The sequence below is a fragment of the Microcebus murinus genome, chromosome 3 (assembly GCF_040939455.1).
Source record: "Microcebus murinus isolate Inina chromosome 3, M.murinus_Inina_mat1.0, whole genome shotgun sequence".
Taxonomy (NCBI): Eukaryota; Metazoa; Chordata; class Mammalia; order Primates; family Cheirogaleidae; genus Microcebus; species Microcebus murinus.
In genome coordinates this window covers 24,989,265-25,011,731 of record NC_134106.1, presented here as the reverse complement: position 1 = coordinate 25,011,731, position 22,467 = coordinate 24,989,265, and the positions used below count along the sequence as shown (strand labels likewise).

At 51.1% G+C, this 22,467-nt stretch overlaps 1 protein-coding gene across 1 annotated transcript in view; it reads left to right on the top strand.

The window, feature by feature from the left end:
- GALNT14 (polypeptide N-acetylgalactosaminyltransferase 14) overlaps window positions 1-22,467 on the top strand; it is a 208,227-nt gene that overhangs the window by 154,764 nt on the left and 30,996 nt on the right. The window contains exons 4-8 of the mRNA XM_012788362.2: window positions 8,165-8,232; window positions 10,434-10,499; window positions 10,663-10,784; window positions 19,006-19,093; window positions 19,761-19,845. Of these exons, the coding sequence (XP_012643816.1) occupies window positions 8,165-8,232; window positions 10,434-10,499; window positions 10,663-10,784; window positions 19,006-19,093; window positions 19,761-19,845 (429 nt within the window). The remainder of the gene's footprint in view (window positions 1-8,164; window positions 8,233-10,433; window positions 10,500-10,662; window positions 10,785-19,005; window positions 19,094-19,760; window positions 19,846-22,467) is intronic.

The following is a 22,467-nucleotide window of genomic DNA, read 5'->3' as shown; positions in this document are numbered from 1 at the left end:
GTAGGGTTGTGTCAAGCTAGTTCGGCTGAAGAACTGAGAACTGTGCCTAGCACAGGGTAAGTGCTCAATCAGAGAAGAGAGGCTCCGGGACATTTAAAAGGGCACTGCAGTTGGAGTCAGAAGACCCGGGTCAAGTCCCCACTTCTAGCAATGCGACCTTGGGTAGGTCGTTAACCACATCTGTAAAAAAATTGGTAATAAAAATATTTTTTGTGTTTCTATAATAGTCCTATCACATTTCCCACAATACACTTTCCTCTGGGGAACGTCTCGGACGTTTGTGAGCCTTACGATGCAATGTGGGGGCCCCGGGGCCTTCCACTGCCTGCACCTCCTAACACTGTGCTCATGTTCTCAGGGATGCCATGGCCACACTCAGACCTGGCCCCATCAGCTCTGAGAGGTACTTTCCCTCTTCCTGCTGCTCCTCCACCTCTCTTTAACAATAAAAGTGATACTTGATAATATTAATATGGTAAACGTATCCTGAGCTTTGTGGCCTACAGAACACATTCCATCTCTCACTCTGGTTGGAGCCTTATCCTGAGCTGGTGCAATGAGTGGTTCGTGTGCCTCACAGAGGCCCAAGGCTATGTGCTGGGAAGTGGAGAAGCCAGGCTTGGGCTTCCTGCTTGCCCTGGGGTGCGGCCCCAGCTCCCCCATCCACTGGCCTGATAGAGGGCTGCCCTGAGGCCCTGGCACCCTGCACTCTGGGATGGGGCTTGGGGCCTTTCAGCACCCTGCGTTTCAGAAGACATCCATGATGCGCCAGGCGTCTTAGCTGAGAGAGCCCATTTCCTGCCTCCCAGGAACTTCAGATATAAGCCAGCCCCTGGCTCAGACACACCTGACCTACAGGATTGGGGACTGAGAACCACTGCATGTGAACAGGTGGAACTTACAGCAGGCTGAGTGGAAATAGATTTTAGGGGTGAGGTCAAAGAATATTACTTCTAGACGTTTCCATGCCCTATCTTATTGCATAAGTCACTAGGCACTGGGAGAAGAATGAATGAAAAGCACTTCCTACCCCACCTTTGTCTTCAATGAAAGGACCTTGTCTACGTACCTTACATCTTTAACTTTCTAGAACTCTGGACAGCTTTGCTACCAGGCTCTTGCGAGGGAAAGATGTTTGAGGAACTGAATGCGCCCCTCCTCCCTCCCACCGTGCCCCCTAGGCCCCCAAACTCTTGGGTTAGCTGGGGAGCTGGGGGCATTCAGACCCAGACAGAGGCAGGTGGGGTAGATAGGTGATGGGGGTATCACAACCTTGATGAGTTAGGGGACATTCTCACCTAAAGAGAAAGGACAAGCCCTGAAGAACCGTCATCTTCACTGCTGCTGCAGCGAGTCCCTGTGTATTTGTCCCCTTCCTCTTGGGGCATCCTTCAGCCCTACCCCTCCCCTGGTGACTCTGGAGCACGCAGAACTGATCTGTTTATATCCTGATTCTTCTCACTGTCACTTTTTTGTAATATCCTAGATCTGAAGGAGAAGTTCCTCAGATTAAAGTGGTTAAGAATTTGGACTCTGGAGCCAAATTTTCCTACTCTGCCCTTAATGGCTGTGTGACCCCAGGCAAGCTACTTAACCTCCCTGCCTCAGTTTCCTTTTCTGCAAAACAGGGACTACTAATAATAACTACTTGGCATTATTGTGGAGAAAACTGAATAAGTTCAGATAGGTAAAGAACTTGGAGCAGTGCCTCGCACCTGGCGCACAGTGAGCCTGTCCACGTGACAACAGGTGTTAGCATGAGCTTCCAGACTTGGCAGACAGCAGTGGCTCTCAAACTTGAGCAGGCACTAGCAGCTCCTGGCGAGCTTGTTAAAACACTGTTTGTTGGACCCCATCCCCAGAAAGTCTGGCGTGGGGCCCAAGAATTCGCATTTCTAACAAGTCCTAGGTGATGGTGGCTTGGGGATTGCACTTTGAGAACCACAGCTGAAAGTCATGCACATGGCTGTTATTAGTTTCAGTATATAGTTCCAATTAGTATCAGTACCCTCATTCAGAGAGCAGCTTCTGTCCGCCAGGCACGGTGAGCTCCTTTCCCGTAGGAAGTCCTGGTGCTGAAGGTTGAACACTTACCGAAGCTCTCCCAGCCAGGTGAGGGCGGATGCACAGAGACAGTGCTTGAACCCAAGTTAGTCTCACTCCAGAACAACTAAACTCAACTGTCAGCCGGCCTCGGGTCTTCATCCTACCGGTATTTATGGAGTGTCTGATAAAACCTGCCTGCGTAGAGCACCACGGAGTTCACAAAGCAATTTCAAATACATTTCCTCATTTCATACGCACAAAAGCTTGTGAAGTAGGTCAAGTATTAATATCGCCTGCTTTTACAAGGAAAATGTAATTACAGGAGGAAACGCTGGCCGGGAGCAAACCAGCGTCTATCTGGTTCAGGGCTGCACAGCTAGTGGGTGGTGGAGCCCACCTGGCCTCTGAGCCTGTGCCGTCTCCCCACCTCTGGGGGGTCCTGGGGGCCACGGTTACGGTGCAGCCGGCATAGATGCTGCCTGAACATCCGCCCTCTGGCAGAGAGGCGAGCTGCATATAGGAGACCCAGTTCTAGAATGATCTCAGAGTGTGGCTTGCGTATGCTGGTGGGACCAGTACTTGCTCCCATGCTAAGGCCGCGTAAGGAAGAGCATAGGGCACGCAGCTGGAGTAGGGGTGACACAGAGAAGAGCCATCCTTTGCTGGGCCCTGTAGGGAAGCGGGGGAGGGGGGTGCTTTGCTATAGACAGGGTGGTGAGAGGGGGGAGGGGAGCTCCAGCAACCAGGGTTTGGGGGCTGAGTGTGCACAAGGGAGGGCCCTGGAGGACCATCTGGGCCAGGTCCCATGAGCTGGACTTAATCTTCTCCTCTTCCAATCACCCAGGTACCCAGAGCACAAGCCCATCCCAGGCCCTCCCTGCCCTGACCCACCTTTAAGGGGACCCTGCCACCACACCAATTGCTCTGATGAGAGGTGCAAAAACAAGCCAGGTGTTACCAGGAAATGGTCTAATTAGCACTTACTGCTGACGATTTCTTTTTTTTTTTCTTTTCTGTTTTAAACCCTGGACATTTTTTATTCGCTAATCATCTCTCAGTTCAACCAGCACAGAGCCACACGAGATTTACCTTTTGATGTTCACAGAAGAGAACTCTTGAATTTCAAAGAGCCGGCAGGGATTTGGGTGAATCGAATGCAGAAGCTACAGCCGTAATCAAACCTCATTAGAGGTTATTCTTCCAGCAGGTTTTCTGCGCTCTCCTGCCTCCCACCCTGATTAGAGGGCTGGTGGTTGTGTTTGTGTGTGTTTTCTGTGGGACTCCCGTGGTGAACGGTCCCGTCCCACATCCTCTGGTGGAAGCTGTAGCCTTCTTCCCCTCCCCGACCCCAGCTCCCAGCAGGCAGTGACAGTGGGCTTGGGGCTGTGTGTTGGGGTTCCTCTCTCCACCTTATACTAGTTGCCATGGTGAGAATTAAGGCTTCATAAATACGGTAGCTCCGGGCAAAGTTCCCTTGCAGGAGAGTCTGCATCCTGCATAGAAGGGGTGGCTCACCGGAAACTTGGTCCTCCTGAGGGGGTGGTTCACAGAACCTCTCCCAGCACCCACTCTGAACCCCCTCTGCAACATACATGGTGCTCTGGGCATCCCATGGTGGCTGATGCGGCCCCGGCAGGTTTCTGAGAAACGGCGTGGTATGGAGGTTTCCAGGAGAAGCAGGATCTCCAGCCTTCTCTATCAGGTGTGGGACCTGGAGTTACCATTGAAACCCAATCCTCGCTCCTGGGTAGCGGCCCCCAGCACAGGAGGGGCGACTGGAGTCTGTTTCAATTCAGAAGTCATTAATGATGCAGAAAATATTAAATAGTAATAATTGCTATCATTTATCGTCACGTGATGCCAAATATTATGCTAAATACTTTATATGCATTTTCTCCTTTAATTTTCTCAATACCACTGTGAAGTAAGTACTACCAAGATCATCCTTGGTTTATAGATGGGGTACTTTGCTGCACAGAGCTGTAACGCAACTTGCCTGAGGTTACACAGCTTGTAGGAAGTAGCTGCTAGACTACAAGCTTCGGGAGGGCAGAACTCATTCGTCTCTGTTCACCATCACCTGCCCGGTGCCAGCACACAGCAGGTGTGCCATGAACATCTCTTGGTGATGGGCCAAGGTGTGCTGGACTCTGACAAGATGGAGAGCAGTTGACAAGGATCCCACTCTGGGATGTTACCTTTTAGTGCTGTGGTCCCCAGCCCCCAGGCCTCAGACCAGTACTGGTCTGTAGCCTGTTAGGAACCGGGCAGCACAGCAGGAGGTGAGCAGTTGACCAGCGAGCAAAGCTTTATCTGTATTTACAGCCACTCCCCATCGCTGGCATCACCAGGTGAGCTCTGCCTCCTGTCAGATCAGCAGCAGCATTAGATTCACATAGGAGCATGAACTCTACTGTGAACTGGGCATGTGAAGGGTGTAGGTTGCACACTACTTATGAGAATCTAATGCCTGATGATCTGAGGTGGAGCTGAGGCGGTGATGTTAGCGCCGGGGAGCAGCTGCAAATTCGGATTATCATTAGCAGAGAGGTTTGACTGCAGAGACCATAATAAGTCAATTGCTTGCAGACTCATATCCAAACCCTATGGTGAGTGGCAAGTGACAATTAAGCTGCATCTGGTGGCGGGCTTTATAGTGGCAATTGTGAAGGTGCATCTGATGGCAGACTTTATGTCAGATTCCAACACTTATTCCAGTCTACTTCCATCCACACCTCTTTCCCACACTGCACACTTGTCTCAGTCACAGTTGTGGTAAGCACACAAGCTAACCCTAGCAAAAATAAGTAAAAAACAAACATCGCTGGAGAACTTCTTCAAAAAAGGAGAAAGACCCACTGATGAGACAGCAGAAGACTCTAAGACTGCCAACAAAATGAAAGCTGAATTTCAAAGAAAATACCAAGAGTCCTACTTAAATCACAGGTTCATTGCAACAGGTGATTCACATTCTCCAAGCCCGCTTTGTATACTGTGTGGTGACCGGCTATCCAACAAAGCCATGAAACCTTCAACCTTTGCAGCATGGAGACCAAACAGCCTGCATTAAGAGACAAGCCTTTGGAGTTTTTCAAAAGAAATAAACATGAACACCAGAAACAGAAGCAATTATTGAAGGCCACCACTTCATCAAATGTGCCTGCACTGAGAGCATCACTCTTAGTGGCCAACCGCATTGCTAAAGCTAAGAAGCCCAACGCTACTGGGGAAGCGTTGATCCTGCCCATTGCTAAGGACATTTGCTGTGAACTTGTAGGAGAGGCTGCAGTTCAAAAGGTGGCACGTGTTCCTCTTCCCGCTAGCACCATAACTGGATGAATTGATAAAATTGCAGAGGATATTGAGGCACAATTGTTAGGATTAATGAGTCACTGTGGTATGCGGTCCAGGTTGACAAGTCTACTGAGGCAGCAAGTCTACGAGGTAACAATGCTTGTTTCTGTGCAATACATTTTTCAGGAGGATGTGCATGAGGATATGTTATGTGCACTTTTGATGCCAACCAACACCACAGCTGCAGAAATATTCAAGCCTTTGAATGATTACATACCAGGAAAACTGAATTGGTCATTTTGTGTTGGTATATGCATGAGGATGGAGTGGCTGCCATAACTGGATGGCTTTCTGCTTTCACTACTTGGGTCAAGGATGTTGCTTCTGAATGTGAGTCTATGCACAGTGTCATCCACAGAGAAATGCTGGCTAACCAAAAAACGTCACCTGAACTAAACAAAGTTTAGGATGTGATTAAAATTATCAACCACATTAAAGTACATGCCCTTAACTCACACCTGTTCGTGCAGCTCTGTGAGGAGAAGGATGCAGAGCACACATGTCTTCTCTTACACACAGAGGGGAGATGGCTTTCTAAAGGTAGATCACTGGCCAGAGTTTTTGAGTTATGAGAGCTGCTCCAGAAATTTCTTTTAGAAAACAGTCACCACTGGCAGCACATTTCAGTGACACAGAATGAATCGCAAAACTTGCTTGCTTGTGTTACATGTTCAACCTGCTCAACGAACTCAATCTGTCACTTCGGGGGAGAACAACAACTGTGTTCAAGTTGGCAGATAAAGTGGCTGAGTTCAAAGCCAAACTGGAATTATGGGGGCGACGAGTGAACATTGGGATTTTTGTGACATGTTTCAAACATTAGCAGAGATTTTTGAAAGAGACTGAGCCAGGGCCTTCTTTCTCCCAGCTGGTGCAAGATTAGCTATCTCAGCTTTCAAAAGAGTTTGGGCATTACTTCCCAACCACAGAAGACCCCTGAACTGGGAAGGAATGGGTCTGCGGAGCCATTTGTGAGTAAGCCAGGTGAATGGACTTTGTCCGTGTGAGAAGAGGATCAACTGCTTGAGATCAATAATGACGGTGGCCCTAAAAGTATGTTTGAGACAACGTCAAATCACGATACATTCTGGATTCAAGTCAGGTGGAATATTCTGAGATTGCCACAAAAACACTGAAAAGCCTGCTTCCATTTCCAGCATCCTAGCTTTGTAAAGCAGGATTTTCTGCAGTGGCAGCAACCAAAACGAGATTACAGAGTAGACTGGACATAAGCAACACACTTTGGGTGTCACTGTCTCCCATCACTCCCAGATGGGACCATCTAGTTGCAGGAAAACAAGCTCAGGGCTCTAAGTGATTCTGCATTATGATGAGTCGTATAATAATTTCATTATATATTGCAATGTAATAATAATAGAAATAAAGTGCACAATAAATGTAATGCGCTTGAATCATCACAAACCATCCCTCCCCCCCACCCAATCTGTGAAAAAATTGTCTTCCATGAAACCTGTCCCTGGTACCAAAAAGGCAAAAAGGTTGGGGACCGCTGCTCTAGCGGGAACAACAGGCAGATAAGGTACAAAACCAACCAACCTTCGGGATCAGGAAGTGAGAAAAGCAGTAGGATCAGATACAAACTGCAGAGGGATCCCCGAGAAGGAAGTAATTAATTCTCACTAAGTGCATTGGAAAGCTGTTAGAGAGGAAGTGACATTCGAACTGGCCCTTGTGGACAGCGTGGGGCATTTCGAGCAGTGGCAGCAGCAGGAGAAAGGCTCTCGTTTAAGAATGAGCAGGAAGTCTCGGACTGCGGCTCTGGCATGGAGCGGGGTGCAGGTGAGGCACACCCGGGCCAGGTTCATGCAGCAGAGGCCTTAGGAGTGCGCTGGGGACTGGGATGTAGAAGGGAGGAGCCACTGGGGTTGCCAGTTTATTTGCATTAGCAAGGAAAGTCACACAATCAGATCTGTGCAGCAGAAAGCTCACTCTGCAGGCCACAGGAAGGCGGCCTGGGAGAGGCCGGGGCAGGTTGAGGCTATTGCAGTAAACCAGACATAAGACGTTGAATCAGGGCAGAGGTAGCAGAGGTGTAAGTGGCTGGAGTGGCATTTTCAAATAATACCAGCCAGTCTTGTTCACCTATTTGCTTCAGAGTTTCAGGGAGCTGGAGGGTGGTTAGGATGTCTCCTGGGTTTCTGTGTGGGTGGCCAGGTGGTTGGTGGTGGCATTCACTAAGAGAATGCAGAACTACACCCACTGGCTCACTGATGGACAATGTGACCAGACAAGCCCTGTGGTTGCTCTGAGTTTTCATTCCTCAAATGCAACAGCGTCTGTCACTTCAGTGCGCCGCTCACTGGCCGCGAAACCTTGCCCAAACCCGGTACTCACGGTCCGCACAATAGTGTGTGCTGTGCATTGACAACGGATCCGTTTTGCTCTTGTGTGATGAGGAAAGCTTTAAAGCACTGAAAGCTTGTTTTACTTTACAGGCAGCTTTACTTGTAATGTAAATCAGAATAAGTAGCATATACTTATATGTTTTTATTACGTTATTTTTAAATGTTCACAATTTTATTTTGATAAGTGAAAAATTAGAAAAGTCAATGCAATAAAGTCGACGCTCGGCTGTGCACCTTCATATCATAAAACTGTCGGCTACAGTCGATGCTAGGCTGTGCACGTTCACCTGTGGCTATCGCCTATAGTCGACACTCATATCGAAGTGGTTAAAACTCAGGTAAATATATAGATTTTGCTACTAGAAGCTATAATGATTTTTTCTCTTTCCATCTCGCAGCGTGTTAAACCGCACCCCTATGCATCTGATCCAGGAAATCATATTAGTGGATGACTTCAGCAATGACCGTAAGTAATGTCGCTCACTTGCTCTTTAGGTGCCAATGTCCGTTGCCTGCCCCTGTGCAACAGGCAGAGGTGAGTGCACTGGTTTCCTGGGGATGGAGAACGGCCTAGGTTTGTAATAGGGATGGGAGACTTCGAGTGTCCATGGCTGAGCTCAAGGAGAGAAGCTTTACTTTTAAAAAATAATTTCTTGGGTTCTCTGCTGTGAGTCTTTGAGGACCTAACCAGCTAAATTTAGTAGAGTCCTGGTTTGGCTGGTGTGTGAGTATATGCGTGTGCATGCATGCACACCTGGATATGCAAGTCTGTGTGCACATATATGTGCAAGCATGCATGGCATGCACATGAACATATGTCATTGCCCCCAACCTATATTCCTGGTCATGGGAAAAGACACTGAACCTTCAAAGGATCCACACTGGGACCCAAAGCCCAGAAGCAATGCCCACCACTAGAGATTCCTCATTCTTATGCTGCAATAATCTGCAGTCTGAGCTGAGGCTGACATGCCCTCTCTCTGCCTTTCCTAGAGAGGTCCACGTGGGCCCTGTCTTTGGGACCCCCGGGGGACCTCCCATCCCCTAGCCCTGACACAGTGCATGGCTGCCTCCTGTCTCCCAACATGCTGCTCATTACCATCTCCTCCTACCTTGTGTCCCCCAGTCCTGCTGTCAGAGAACCTGGGTCCCAGGCTAATTCACACCCCACTTGCCCTCTCCAGAGAAAAGCATGGAGGTGTTTCCAGATGTCTGTGTGTTAAAGTTGAAAGGCACAGTGATGGTAGAAGGTCTGTCAGAATTCAAGTGTTGGTAGTGCTGACACTTCCCCTGAGAGCCAGCATCCTGGCCCCTGGGTGCAGTTCCGTGCAGTCAGCTGTATCCAGACAGGACAGCCTCTTCCTGATGATAAACTGGGGGCAACAGGGTGGCCACCAGAGACACAGCTCTGCGTCCAGCAGAGTAGAGCCCGCCCCCAGCAGGACTGATGCTGGAAGCTGGGCACAGGGAGCCGCTGCCATGCTGGGGTCTGTTGTGCAAAGCTGGAACCCACAGCCATTGGCACAGCCTCAGAACCTCTGGGAGTGACACAGAAGTGGGCTGTGCATGAGGCCCAGAGTGATGAGATCAAGACTCTGAGTTCTGGTACTCAATGGTCTGCTCTTTTTCCCTGGTGAGGAGGAGCTTGGTGGTCAGGAGACACTTGCCGTGGTAGGGGTAGTCTGGCACTGAGGCAGGAGAAGGGACAGCTAGCTGCTGGATTCACTTGGGAGCAGAATAGCCTAGTGATTAGAGCATGGACTCTGGGCCCAGGCTGCCTAGGTTCAGATCCTCGCCTTGCAACTTCCTCACTCCCTGGCTACGTGCCTTGAGCAAATGATCAACCTCATGTCGTCAGTTTCCTTGTCTAGAAAAAGGAGGTGATAATAGTATATATGGTTTATTTAAGGATTAAACATGTCAACATGTTAATGTAATAAAATGCAATAGCCTCAGCCAGGCTGCCTTCCTTGGGGCTTCCAGAGTGAGCTTTCTGATGCACAGATCTGATTGTGTGACTTTCCTCACTAATGCAAATAAATAAACTGGCACCAAAATGATGGGGCCAAGGTATGGAGTTCACAGCCAAAGAACTGAGGGGACAGCAGGCAATCCAGGAGGCACCTGGAACACATGTCTAGAGCAGGGTCTCTTGCTCACCCTGGCGCCAGCACATCTCCCTGCGTGATAGAGAAGTGAACCGGCTCTGAGTGACAGCAGGTGCACTGGGCTGATCCTTTCATAGAGAGGGTCTCTGTGCTCTGAAAGGAAAGTCCAAAGGCCATCTCGACCATTCGTGGCCTTCCAGAACTTTTTACCAGACCCAGCAAGGTGAACAGGACTCGGATCTCATGCATTGAATGGCCCTACCCAAAGGAGAAAATCCCCAGGTGACGAGGTCAAAATTGCCCACTTGGAGTGTTTTCACACGGGTGCAGAGGTGCTTGCTGTGTACTCACCTGACCAAAGAGGCCCACCATGTCTAATGACAGCATGATCCCTTAGCCCCTCCACTGCCTAGGAACACGCTGGAGTCAGGACCCGGCTCGGCAGTTGGGGCTGGGGACAGTGGGTGAGGCTGCCTTACCTACCCTTCAGGTTCACAGTTCCATCATGCAAGCGCATCCCAGACACTCACTCACTCGGCATAACCTTTTTTCTTTGTAGCCGATGACTGCAAACAGCTCATCAAGTTGCCCAAAGTGAAATGCCTGCGCAATAATGAGCGGCAGGGTAGGTCCGTGCGGCTGGGCGGGGCTCAGGTGTGAGTGGTATGGGGGTGGGAGTGGGGGGGGTGAGCTTGGGTGTTCTGGGCAAATGTTGAGTGGCTATTCTTGGTATTGCCGGACGACGGAGTGACAGTGACACCTCCTTGGTCATTTGTCCCTAACCGCAGGTCTGGTCCGGTCCCGGATTCGGGGTGCGGATGTTGCCCAGGGCACCACTCTGACTTTCCTCGACAGCCACTGTGAGGTGAACAGGGACTGGCTCCAGCCGCTGCTGCACCGGGTCAAAGAGGTGAGTGGGGCCGAGGGGCGGAGCTGAGCTTCCCTCCACCAGGTGTCTCCAGGCCTTCTCAGGCACGTCACCTCGCAGGTGCCCCCCAGTTCCTCTGGGAGGTGGGTGGGACAGACTGCTGTCCCCATTTTATAGATGAAGTAATTAAGGTGGATCAGGCTGCCTGAGGTCATGCAGCAATCCATGGTAGAGCAAGGACCAGGACGTGTGACCAGGACTGGCACCCACAGCAGACCTACACTTGGGGCTGCCGGCAGCTGGTACATGACACATGCAGCTCCACAGTCAATAGAACTGCGCAGAACTGTTTCTACCAGAGAGCAGTTTCCAGAAAGGGAGCCCTTATGTGTGCATTTTGTAGGAAAGAGGCAAGAGAATTAACCAGGCTTCATGCCTGGTTCCTGAGGCCTCTGTCTTACTTCCACCCACCACGCGTCACCCTCACCCAAGGGCTCCGCCATGCCGGCAGGCTGGCTGCCAAGAGACCTGAGTTCCTGCCTCTGTTTGCCCATATGTGACTCTGGAATCCCATATGCATCTTTCTTCATGTCTCAGTTACTCCTCTGGAAAGTCAACCACAAAAACTTTAATTTTCCCCATCATTATTTTATATTCCGAACAGCCCATCGTCCCCCCAGCTGATGTGCAGAATGTGTGGCCTCTGTCCTGCCTGTCACTCTTCCTGAGTTACTGACGCGCATGGCCGTCTGTGGAGCAGGAGGTCAGGTGTTTCTAACATGCCTGTTCCGAGGATGGGGAGGCAGTCTCGTGCGAGTCTGTAACCTCGTGTGACATTCCTTAGCGGTGCTGCCAGCACCCGGGCCTTGGGTGTTAACCTCAGCTGCATCTTCCCTGGGCTGCGGTCACTTCCTACCCATTCCTCAGGCCACCTCTGTAATGACAGTGTTGAGGAGATGGAAGAGTTGAGCTCCGTAAACTGCTCAGAACTAGGACGTCCTTACCAGCGTCGTTCATTCCAGAGAGAGCCCCGCTGGGTTTGCAGAGTTCTCAGATGTGGGCCCACGTGTTAAAGGCCATCGGTGACCATCTTCCCTGAGGTTGGGCGGCTCGTCCACTCAGTGTTATTTAGAAAACTCCCCTCTCCACCTCCTTTTTGATGTAAGCCAGGCAAAGAGGTCGGGACTGAGAAATACTAAGTCATGAACAGGTCGTTCAGTTGAAGGGCTTTGCCTGGCACTACCACCCGGGCCCCTCCTCTGTCTCCTGTCTACGGCAGTGGCACAGCTGGGCCACTCCTTGTCCCGGAACGTGCCCCCGACATCCCCACTGCTCCAGCTCTAGCCAGGCCCTTCCTATCCCGGTCGCCTCCAGCCCGCTCCACAGCCCTTGCTCTTGGCCCCCGCCCACGCCTCCCCTCTGCTAGGAAGCCTTTCCTGACCATGCGGTCAGCATGGGTCACTCCAACACTTGTCCCCTTGGTCCACCAGTACCTCTCCTGGGTTCTCTGTCTCCCCCAACACAGTGGTCCCCAACTTTTTTGGCACCAGGGACCAGTTTCATGGAAGACAGTTTTTCCACGGATGGGGAGGTAGGCAGAGCTCCAACGGTGACGCTGCCCCGTTCCTCACAGGCCGCAGACTGGTCCCAGTACCAGGGGTTGGGGACCGCAGCCCTGACAGATTCCAAACCCAGTGGGGACACCAATGCCTCCTGTGGCTGTCCTGCCCATCATAGAACAGATACTCGGTGTCTGGAAATGTCAGTAAGAGACCAGATGCCCCAAGGAGGTGATAGGGTTGGAATAGGAAGAAAGCAGTGAGTCGTGCCCCTAAATTAATTAACAGACATGTATCGAGCACCTATTCTGGGCAGAGTCCTAAGGTTGGAACAGGCCGTGTGAAAGGAATCCAGCCCTGCTTGGTGAGCCCCACTGGGTCCCTGTGTACTGGTGCCACGCTGGTTTGCAAACAACCCCCAGTGAAGGGGAACACAGAAAGTGAGCACAGGTAGAGCCAGGGAAAACTCCAGTAATAAGGAAATTCTTTGAGGAAAAGAAATATGGAAAATATGTGGGCACCTCTTGGTTATTGAGGTAACCGCTCCCCACCAGGAACCTTGACTTCCCAGAAAGATCTTCTGCCTGGGAGCCGCTGACACTACCCTAGGGCCAACTAAATCGCTCTGCGGCCATTCATGCCCAGAGTTAAAAGGAAACTGCAGCACGTTAAACAACAACTAAGGGTTAAGGAAGCAGAATGAGAACTAATGTCTAGAGTCTAGGAGTGCTTAGCTGGGGAAAGTGAGGGGTTGGAGATGGTGTCTCTGTTCACAGGGGATTTTGTAAGGAAGAGATAAGGTGTTCCCTACCTAAACTAAGGTCACATTTTTAAAAAAGTGAATTTGAAACTGAGGAATGTGGCATAATGGAAAACTTCTTGGCAGGGGACAGTTGAGGCTGGGCCCTCTCGTTTTCCATTACAAAAATATCCCATGGTCATTGTAGACATTTTAGAAAACGAGGAGCAGTAGAATAAAAATTAATCAAAATTCTACCATTCAAAGACATCCACTGTTAACATTTCTTTCCATTTAGGATCTTTTTCCCTTTGCAGAAAGTGTCTTTTTACGTAATTGTAATCATACTGTATTTATATAATTTTATATTCTGCTTTTTTCTCTTAATGTTATACATAAGCATTTTCTGAGCAATGTTTCTAAGGTAACTTGCCCCTCGCCTGGAATGGCAGATGTGTTGCCGTATAAACAATCTTGACGTTCGTCTCCGAGACGAAGAAATGAAGGGCTGCGGTCAGGGCATGGTCCAGCGCCCACCCAGCACTGCTGGCCCCTCCTCACTCGGCCCCACCCCTCGGGGCCCCTGCCCCAGCCAGGCCCCTCCCCCTTCCAGGTTGCTGGCCACACACCTGGAAGCTGAAGCTCACGGGCCCTGGCTCTCTTTACATATTGGGGGCTTCTGGGCCAGGGCGTGGTCAGGGCTCAGACCTGACCCCAGGAGCTCTCTGACGAGAACTGTGCCCAGGCCTCCCTGGGTGCAGTCGTGACAGGGGTGGACTCAGTCCCCATGGCCTCTGCCCCCAGGCTGACTTTGTATGAGTGTGTGTGTGTTGTGTAAAATATAATACATATAACAAAATTTACTATTTTAACCATTCGAACATGAGCAATTCAATGATATTAGTATGTTCATGGCAGTACGTAACCCTCACCATGATCTAATTTTAAAACATTTTCATCACCCCAAAAGGAAAGCTTATACCCATTAGCAGTCGCTCCTCGTTCTCCTCTTCTCTCTGCCCCTGGCCACCACTAATCTGCTCTCCATCTCTATGGATTTGCCTATTCTGGACATTTCGTATAAATGCTATGATATGTGGCCTTTTGATCCTGGCTGCTTTTAGCATATTTTTGTGCTTTATCCACACTGTGGCGTGTATCAGTATTGCTGTTTATGGCTGAATAATATTCCATGGTATGTATATGCCATGTTTTGTTTACCATTCACCCACTAATGAACATTTGCATTGTTTCTGCCTTTTTACTATTGTGAATAGTGATGCTATAAACATTTTGTGTACAAGTTTTTTTTTTGAGTACTTATTTTCAATTCTTTAGGGTGTGTGTGTGTGTATATATATATATATATGAATGGAATTTCTGGGTCATATGGTAATTTTATGTTTAATCTGTAGGGACCCCCAGGCTTACTTTGTCCCTGCAGAATGCATTAAGGGAGCCTTGCTTTCCTTGGACAGCCTTAATGAATCTGCAAAGCCCTTTCCATCCCAGTGGCTCTGAGTCCATCTTGAAAGCTCTCTCTGAGAAATGTTCTCATTTTTGCATCCATGGCCGGCCTCACCTACTGGTCAGGCAAAGCCTTCAGCTCCTTCAGTGCCTGCCTGCTGCCAAACACTCCTTCTTGGGGAGCCATTCAGCCCCAAGACTGAGCTCAGCCTCCCAAGCTAAGCTCCTCGGTCCTCTCCACTGCCTGGGCTAAAGCTTCCATAGCAAAGAGATTAGTCAGACAAGCCCAGGAGCCATGGCCCAGCTCAGGCCCTCGAGGGGCTGCAGAGGTTTTTGGTAAGACCCTGACTTTTTTGATGACATGAAACGGTTCCTCTGGGACAGCCCTTTGGGGATAGGGAGTGTGGGCACGTGTCAGCCTGATTTCTGTGTGTCTTTGTATGTGTCTTGTGTTAGAGTAGAACGTGATTTGATCTTGTACATGGAAGTAGAAATGTTAAGCTGTAATTGGAGTTTGGGATTTTCAAAAATAGAAAGAGATAAGGAAGAGGCTGGGCTTGAGCTGCCATGATCTGTCCTCAGCCGGTGTTTTCCACACTGAAAACCTCCCAGACTCTACTTCTTTTCCTTTCAATTACATGAAGATACTTGAAACCAACACCAGGTTGGTTTTTTTTTTTTTTTTTTTAACATAAGCTTCTCTTTTCCCCCTCCATATCTACGTATTTTTAGTAGGAGAAAAAATTTTAAGAAATCCCAATCCCTGTAGCATTTGGTAAATTTATATAAATATTAATAATAGCTTACATATTCTTCCAAGACTTATCACATGCTTTCTTCTCTTTTTGCTCACAAAGGCCCTGTTAGAGAGGAAGGGTAGTTTTGCAAACAGTAACTTGTCTTCACTTTATAGATGAAGAAACAGAGTCCCACAGAGTGTGCTGACTTGTGTAATGTCACACGTATTCTAGATGGCAGAACCAGAATGGGAACCTAGGTGTCCTGCCAAGTTGTCCCTGCCCCACAGTGTCACCTCCTTGAGGACTTCCCTGCTCCCTTCTCCTCCCTGCCCTCCAGGCCAGCTTAGAGGCCCCCAGGCTCTGTGTCTACACCCCTGCATCAGAACCATCTCACCTGTCCTCACCTTCCCTAGACTGGGAAGTCTTATTCGTCTTTGTACCTGCCACAGCCAGCCCACAGCAGGTGCTCAGGGATGCTGGGTGACCACAGGAGTGAACATCCCTCAGAGCTTTTTGATTGCCCATTCCCAGTGTGGTTTTAATTACATGACTCAGTGGAGAAACGGGAGGCGTGACAGCAGGATGACAGTGACCAAGGGCTGGTGCACTCAGCCTCTGTTGTTGCTCCTGGCTGGGGAGGGTCGGGTGGGAGTGGGTGGGGGTAGGGGCTTGGATCTGCATGGGGGAGGGAGAGCAGGGGGTGTGGTCCAGGATCTGCCAGGATTCCACCTGCTGCCTGCTTGAGCTGAGTGTGGTCCTAGATACAGCCCAGATACAGCCCGCTGGGGCGTGAGGCAGGGGCGTCCTGTGGGTCTGGGTGTTTGTGTTGCAAGTCCCTTCATCGGGAGTCTGCGGGAGGAGAAGCCGTCCTGTTCAGCTGCAGCTCGCTTGCTGGCAGCACCGACAGTGTCCTCAGAGGCAGTAATAGACGTCCTCTTTCAGCCAGCACAGACGGAACACCTGCTGCCCGCCAGGCCCTGGGCTGGGGCTGAGGGATTCAAAAGTGGCACTTAGAGAGGTCATGCCCCGGCTTTGATGGCTCATTCTTAAAGTCTCCTGCAGCCCCTTTCAAGGTCGCGGCTGCACGCACACTCAGCCCCAGACATCCCTCACTGCCTGTCTGGTCTCCGTGACTTGCAGCCAGGCAGATGCCACGGCCGAGCTGTGACTGGGATAATAGGACACAACCCTCAGAGCTCACGGGGAGCACACCCTGAAGGCGGAACCCATGCACAGCTTCCGGGGGGGGGGGGCTCTGTGGCCAAAGTGAACAGCCAGCACTTTATTTGGTATTGTGGTTTGCAAATATTCGGTGAAGATTTATTTTAAAGTCAAAGCAAAACAGGATTGCAGTTTGGGAGACCCTGAGACCACTCTAAGTTCAATCATTTGCTAGAAGGACTAAGAACTCAGCAAAACTGTTGTGATCATGGTTATGCTTTATTACAGTGAAAGGATACAGATGAAAGTCGGCAGTGGGAGAAGGTACCAGGGAAGTTCCAGGCATGAGCTTCCCGTTGTCTTCTCCCAGTGGGTTGTAGGGACAGCGCTCACTTCTCTCAGCAGGATGAGAGGCGCCATGCATGGAGTATTGCCAACCAGGAAAGCTCACCCGGACCTAGGTATCTGAGGTTTTTCTTAGAGGTCGGTTCCATAGACAAGGCTGACCACTCAAGGTCTCCAGGCCCCTCCAGAGGTCAAGTTGAGTGGGTGCTGCATGGCCCGAGGCCCTCACCACAAATCACAGTTAGTGTAGACTGTGTGGCGTAGCCCACAGCTCCCGGGGAAACACAGACGCTCTTCTAGACAGGGCGTTCCAAGGGTTTAGAGGTTACCTCCCAGCAGCTGGGCAAAGATTATCTTCGGGCACGGTTAATCCTTCACTGTGTAGGAGCCGCAGAAGGACAGAGAGCACCTGCACAGGCCCCCAGACTCAAAGCAAAGGCAAAATGAAGATTTGTCAGATGCAGCAGAGATGACTCTGAACATCTGAGGACATTTCAGAATTCAAGGGACAATTGCATGTGTGCATGTTTGTGTGCATATGTTTGTGTGTGTAGGTATTTGTATGGATGGCGGGGTGTGTGTCTGCCGTGTGTATCTACACACAGTCACACAATGACAGTGGCCCAAGAAGAGCCCCAGAGGAACCGTGGCAGCTGGGCAGGTGCAGTGCTGACTGTGAATGAGCATCTGTGACATCCCAGAGGTAGAAGCAATGCATAGAAAATGAGCATTTCTTTCCATGTGGGCCAATTGGTTTTCAGAGGCACCTTGTTACTGTCAGAATGAGTCACATGTGAGAGGCTGAGGGCCAAATTAAGTCTGTGAACTTAAAATCAGACACTCAGTGAATCTGGAGCTTAAAATAAGAAGACAACCTCATTTGGAGGAAAGATTGAAGCAGGAAATTAAACGGCTTCAAGGAGAACCAGAGGTTCCTGCCTGTGTAGCCCAAAAGGTGGTTGATGCAGAAGACCGGAAGAGCAGTCCTGCCTGGTTCCCAGACACCTGCTGGCTTTGCCGGGAGCTTCCCGGGCCACCTGATTTCCATTTAGCTGTCCATGAGTCTCTGTGTTTGGGAGCAGTTTCCCCACTGCACGCCAGGTATAGGGGTACTCACTCAGGATTGGGGAATCTGAAAAATATGTATACAATGCCTTGACGGCCCCCAAGGGCTGGTGACATGGACTTGCATATTTTGAAACTATTTTGTGGAGGATTTTCCTGCCTACAGACGAGGTGGCCTGAGGGAAGAAGGAAGTGATGAGGTTGGAAAGCTAGAGACAGGCCTGTCCTGATGGTCTTGGATGCCAGGCTAAGGAGTTTGTACCTTATCTTTGAGGCAATGAACATTTTTAGCAGTTGAGTGGCAGAGTCAGATTTGCAAATTGGAAAGTCAACCTTGGCGGCCATAAGTAAAATAAAGCAGAAGAGAAGGAGGTGGGGTGGGCTTGGGTTTAAGAGTCCCTTGCAGTTCTCCAGGCTTGAGGGGTGGAGGAGGGGCAGGATGAATGCAAAGGAGCAAATTTAGAGTTAGAACCAGCACGACTTGGTCTGGTTGACAGGTGGTGAAGCTTCTCCATTTAGTCCTGGGGGAGATGGGTGGCGTATACCATGCTTCCATTAGCAGAAATAGGGAACTTAGGGAGAGAAGTGTTTGGGGAGAAGAGGATGAAGCCACCTTTGGAAGGGCTGAGTAAAATGCACATGGAGGTGGCTTCTTGGATCTGAGTCTGAAAGTGAGGAGGGAAGGAGGGCCTGGCACAGGTTTATGAGTATCTGTCTACAGGGAACAGCTGAGGTTGGAGGCTCTGGAGATGCTGTCCATCAACTTGTCCGTGAGCCACAGGCCTGGAATGAAACTGAGAGGTTCCCCAGAGTGTGTGACTTTGCTTCTCGGGGCTGCAGGCTTGGAGTTGCCTTTCCAGCCAGATCTGCCTGCTGGAGCCCACCGAGGGGGAAGGGCTCCCCGGTTTCCCCTTCCCCCGTGCACAGCGCTCACCAGCCAGCCTCCAGCTGTCTGCACCATTCTGCGACGGCCGCTGTGGTTCAGGGGTCCCAGCAGTCTTAGCATTTTAGGCATCAGAACTGGAGAGGTCCCAGTGTCCAGTGCCCCATTTTATAGATGATAAAACAGACCCAGAGACAAAAGGGCTTGGTCAAGGCCACAAACCCCAGTCTGAGACCACAAGGGAGGCCTCCTGAGCTCCCTAACTCCCCTGCGGCAGACTGAGCATGAGCCTGTTGTCTTCCAGGACTACACGCGGGTGGTGTGCCCTGTGATCGACATCATCAACCTGGACACCTTCGCCTACATCAAGTCTGCCTCGGAGCTCAGAGGGGGTGAGTGGGGCTGATGCCTTCTCCTGGGTGGGGACAGTGAGGGGAAGCTCTCAGTGGCTCGTCTGGAACACCCGGCCTGCCTCCTGCGATGTAATAACTCCAGCCTGGCTGTTAGTGGCAGAACTGTGGATGGCAGGGCTGGGGGTGGGCAGGACTCCATCCACAGGTGGAGGACATGATGGGAGCAGGGATTCCCCAGCTGCGTGGGGCCTGCATTGCTCTGCCCCCCTCTCCTAGAGTCTCGCCCCCCCATCTCTGCCCAGGGCCTGCATTGCTCTGCCCCCCTCTTCTAGAGTCTCGCCCCCCATCTCTGCCCAGGGCCTCATGCTCCTGCCACGACCAACTTTGAGGAGACTCAGGTAGTCTGAGGCCTCTCCCAAACCTCCGGCTCACAGCTTCCCGAGACTCTGGCCAAGGGCCACCTTCCATGACCGTCCATCCTGTCATCCCCAGGCCCCACCCTGGGCTCCGTACCCTCTGCCCTTCATCCCTAACTCTGCCTGGCAGAGGGAGAGGGAGCTTGGCGGCCGGGCTGCTGATCAGCCCAGGTGGGACCTGTGTCCCGGGGGCCAGTTTCTCAGGGAACCTGTGTGCATTCGTCACCTTCTGGAGAAGCTCTGCGGTGCTTCTGAGAGACCACATCAAGCAGCTCAGTGCTGTGTTTCAGGGTTTGACTGGAGCCTCCACTTCCAGTGGGAGCAGCTCTCGCCAGTGCAGAAGTCTCGGCGCCTGGACCCCACGGAGCCCATTAGGTAAGAAGGAAGGGTCCGAGCGAGGGTGAGTGGGCAGAGCTGTCCCGATGGCCCCATCCCTCTGTCACGTGGTGTAGGGAGGCACTCCATATGAGATGACAAAGGACTGGGCAGAGTCGAAGGGAACCCTTTGCCAAGACATCTCCACTTTTGCCCTCATTTGAGGAGGTTTCCATCTTCATGGAAACTTCTAGCTAAGGGGATGGGTCCTGGTGGAGACCTGAGCTGAGGAGTGTTGTCTACTCTCACAGGTGCCATGATGTACCTGTGGAGGGTCCCATATGGGCCTCTGGTGAGGGAAGGATGGTTCTGGAGAGCCAGGAGCAGAGCCCCTGGGTCTTGGGTGTCAGGTTTCAGTCTGGGAAGGTTGAAACAGCCACTGCTGTAAGCGGAGGCCAGAATCAAGGCACAGCCACCACTGCGCATTAACAGGCACACATGCCCCTTCTGTTGAGAACGTGACGGTGGCGTGGACTCTGGCTGCTTTGCTGAGCTGTGGGTGGCTTTGCCCTGACCCACATTCACTCTTGCAGGCCCACAGTGGCCTGCACATGGTGGCAGGTGTCTGCCCGGGGCCCATCCGAGGGCTCGGCATGGAATAGAGCACAGGGGCCACCCCACGGGGAGCCCATGGTCTCTGCATCAGGGGCATGTGGCTTCGATGTCCCACCAAAGGCTGGACGGTAAACCTGTCCCAGGCCTGAGATTTCTCCATTCAGTGACTTGGGGATGCCGGGACTATTCAAGGGCGTCTCTGTGTCTCTGACACTGCCATATAGTAAATGTTTGATCGTTTTCACCAAATTGACTTAAGTCAAATTGCAAACCAAAGGGGATGTGAAGAGCTATGAATAGGGATACGAATGGTGACACTGCAGACGGGGGTGGGACTCTCTAGCCTACCTGCCATCTTTCCCCTTCCTGCAGCCTCCACGGTCTGGAGAGAGGCAGGGAGGGAGACTGGCACCAGCTGGCCCCCAGACACTGTCCTTTCTTTCTCTTCTTCTTCCCGTGCTGAGCCTCACGCAACTCACATCAGCTCCTCAGCCGCTCAGCATGCAGTGTGGCATGGGCAGAGCATTACCTGTCCAGACACCTCAGAGGAATGGGCCAGGTCAAGGTCAAGGTGGTGGTTCTGTGGCTCCCTCTGGGTTTCTCTTCTCTGTCCCAGTGTCAATGTTCTGTTCTCGTGGGGCATCTCTGCTCACCAGAGAGCAAGCGCTTCCTGGATGAGGCCAGTTCTCAGGGAACAGCAGGCTGTGGTGGCATCGGGAGACCCAGGCGTCTGCACGGGTTTCCCTCAATTACTTGTTTGATGTGGGAGAAAACTCCCTTCACCCGCTGGACCCACCGAATGTGGGCCAGGTCCTGAGGGCTTGCCCCCCGGCCCCAGCCCCCGAGTGGTACCAACACCCGTCCTTCTACTTGCTGGGTAATTTACTGGGGCTCTGCTCCCCTCGCCTGCCTGCCCAGCCCCTTTCCTATCCAGGCATCTCACAGTCTTCAAGGCAGGGGAGCCTCGGGTGGGGCCCCGAGAAGAGGAAACAAAGGGTACGTCAATGGAAAGTAAGACAAACTCTGTGTAATAATTTAAAGAGGTTTATTCTGAGCCAAATTTGAGGACCATAACCCGGAGCCATGCCCAAGAAGCCTTGAGCAAGTGGACTCGCGGTGGCTGGGTTACAGTCTGGTTTTATACATTTCAGGGAGACAGAAATTACAAGTAAAGTTATAAATCAGTACATGGAAGGCATACATTGGTTTGGCCCAAAAGGTGAGACATCTCAAAGTGAGGGCTTACAAATCATAGGTGGGTTAGGGGTTCTTTAGTTGACAGTTGGCTGAAAGAGTTAGGCTTCGTCCAAAAGACTAGGAATCAGCGGATAGGAACGCTTGAGTCAAGACAAGGGTCTCCTGTCATTTATGGGATGCTATACTGGAACCAGGTTGGTTCCAGTAAAACACATCATAAAAACCTCTTTACTGAGATTCTATCATTTGTAGGCATGGCTCACCAGGCCCCCTTTCTAGAATATTTTAGGCAAAGAAAAAGATCAGAGTTCAGTCCTCAGGTATGTGTGAGTTCACAAGGGCTGTTGTAACAGCGCCCTGCACGTGGGGTGGCTTACAAGGCAGACACGTGCGGGGTCTCACGGTTCTGGAGGGCAGACGTCTGAAGTCAGGTGTCCGCAGGGTTGGTTCCTGCTGAGGGCCGTGAGGGAGGATCTGTGCCAGGCCCCTCTCCTTGGCCTGGAGGTGGCCGTCTCCTCCCTGTGTCTCTTCCCATCATCTGGGTGTCTGTCTCTGTGTCCAAATTTCCCCCTTTTATAAGGGCAGCAGTCATATTTGACTAGTGCCCACACTGCTGACCTTGTTTTAACTTGATGACCTCTATAAAGACCCTCTCTCCAAATAAGGCCACACTCTGGGTACTGGGAGCTTAGAAAGGGGAACAATTCAACCTGTAACACAGGGAAAAGGAGGAAAGGAGAGAGAGCCAGTTTCAGGAGCAGGATGTGCTGCTGATGGCCTCAGCCTTCCTTCCTGCCCGATCAGTGGCCACCGCCCCTGTTTACCAGTGACGGAGCTGCCAGCAGAGCCCTGCCGGGCAGGGCCTGTGGA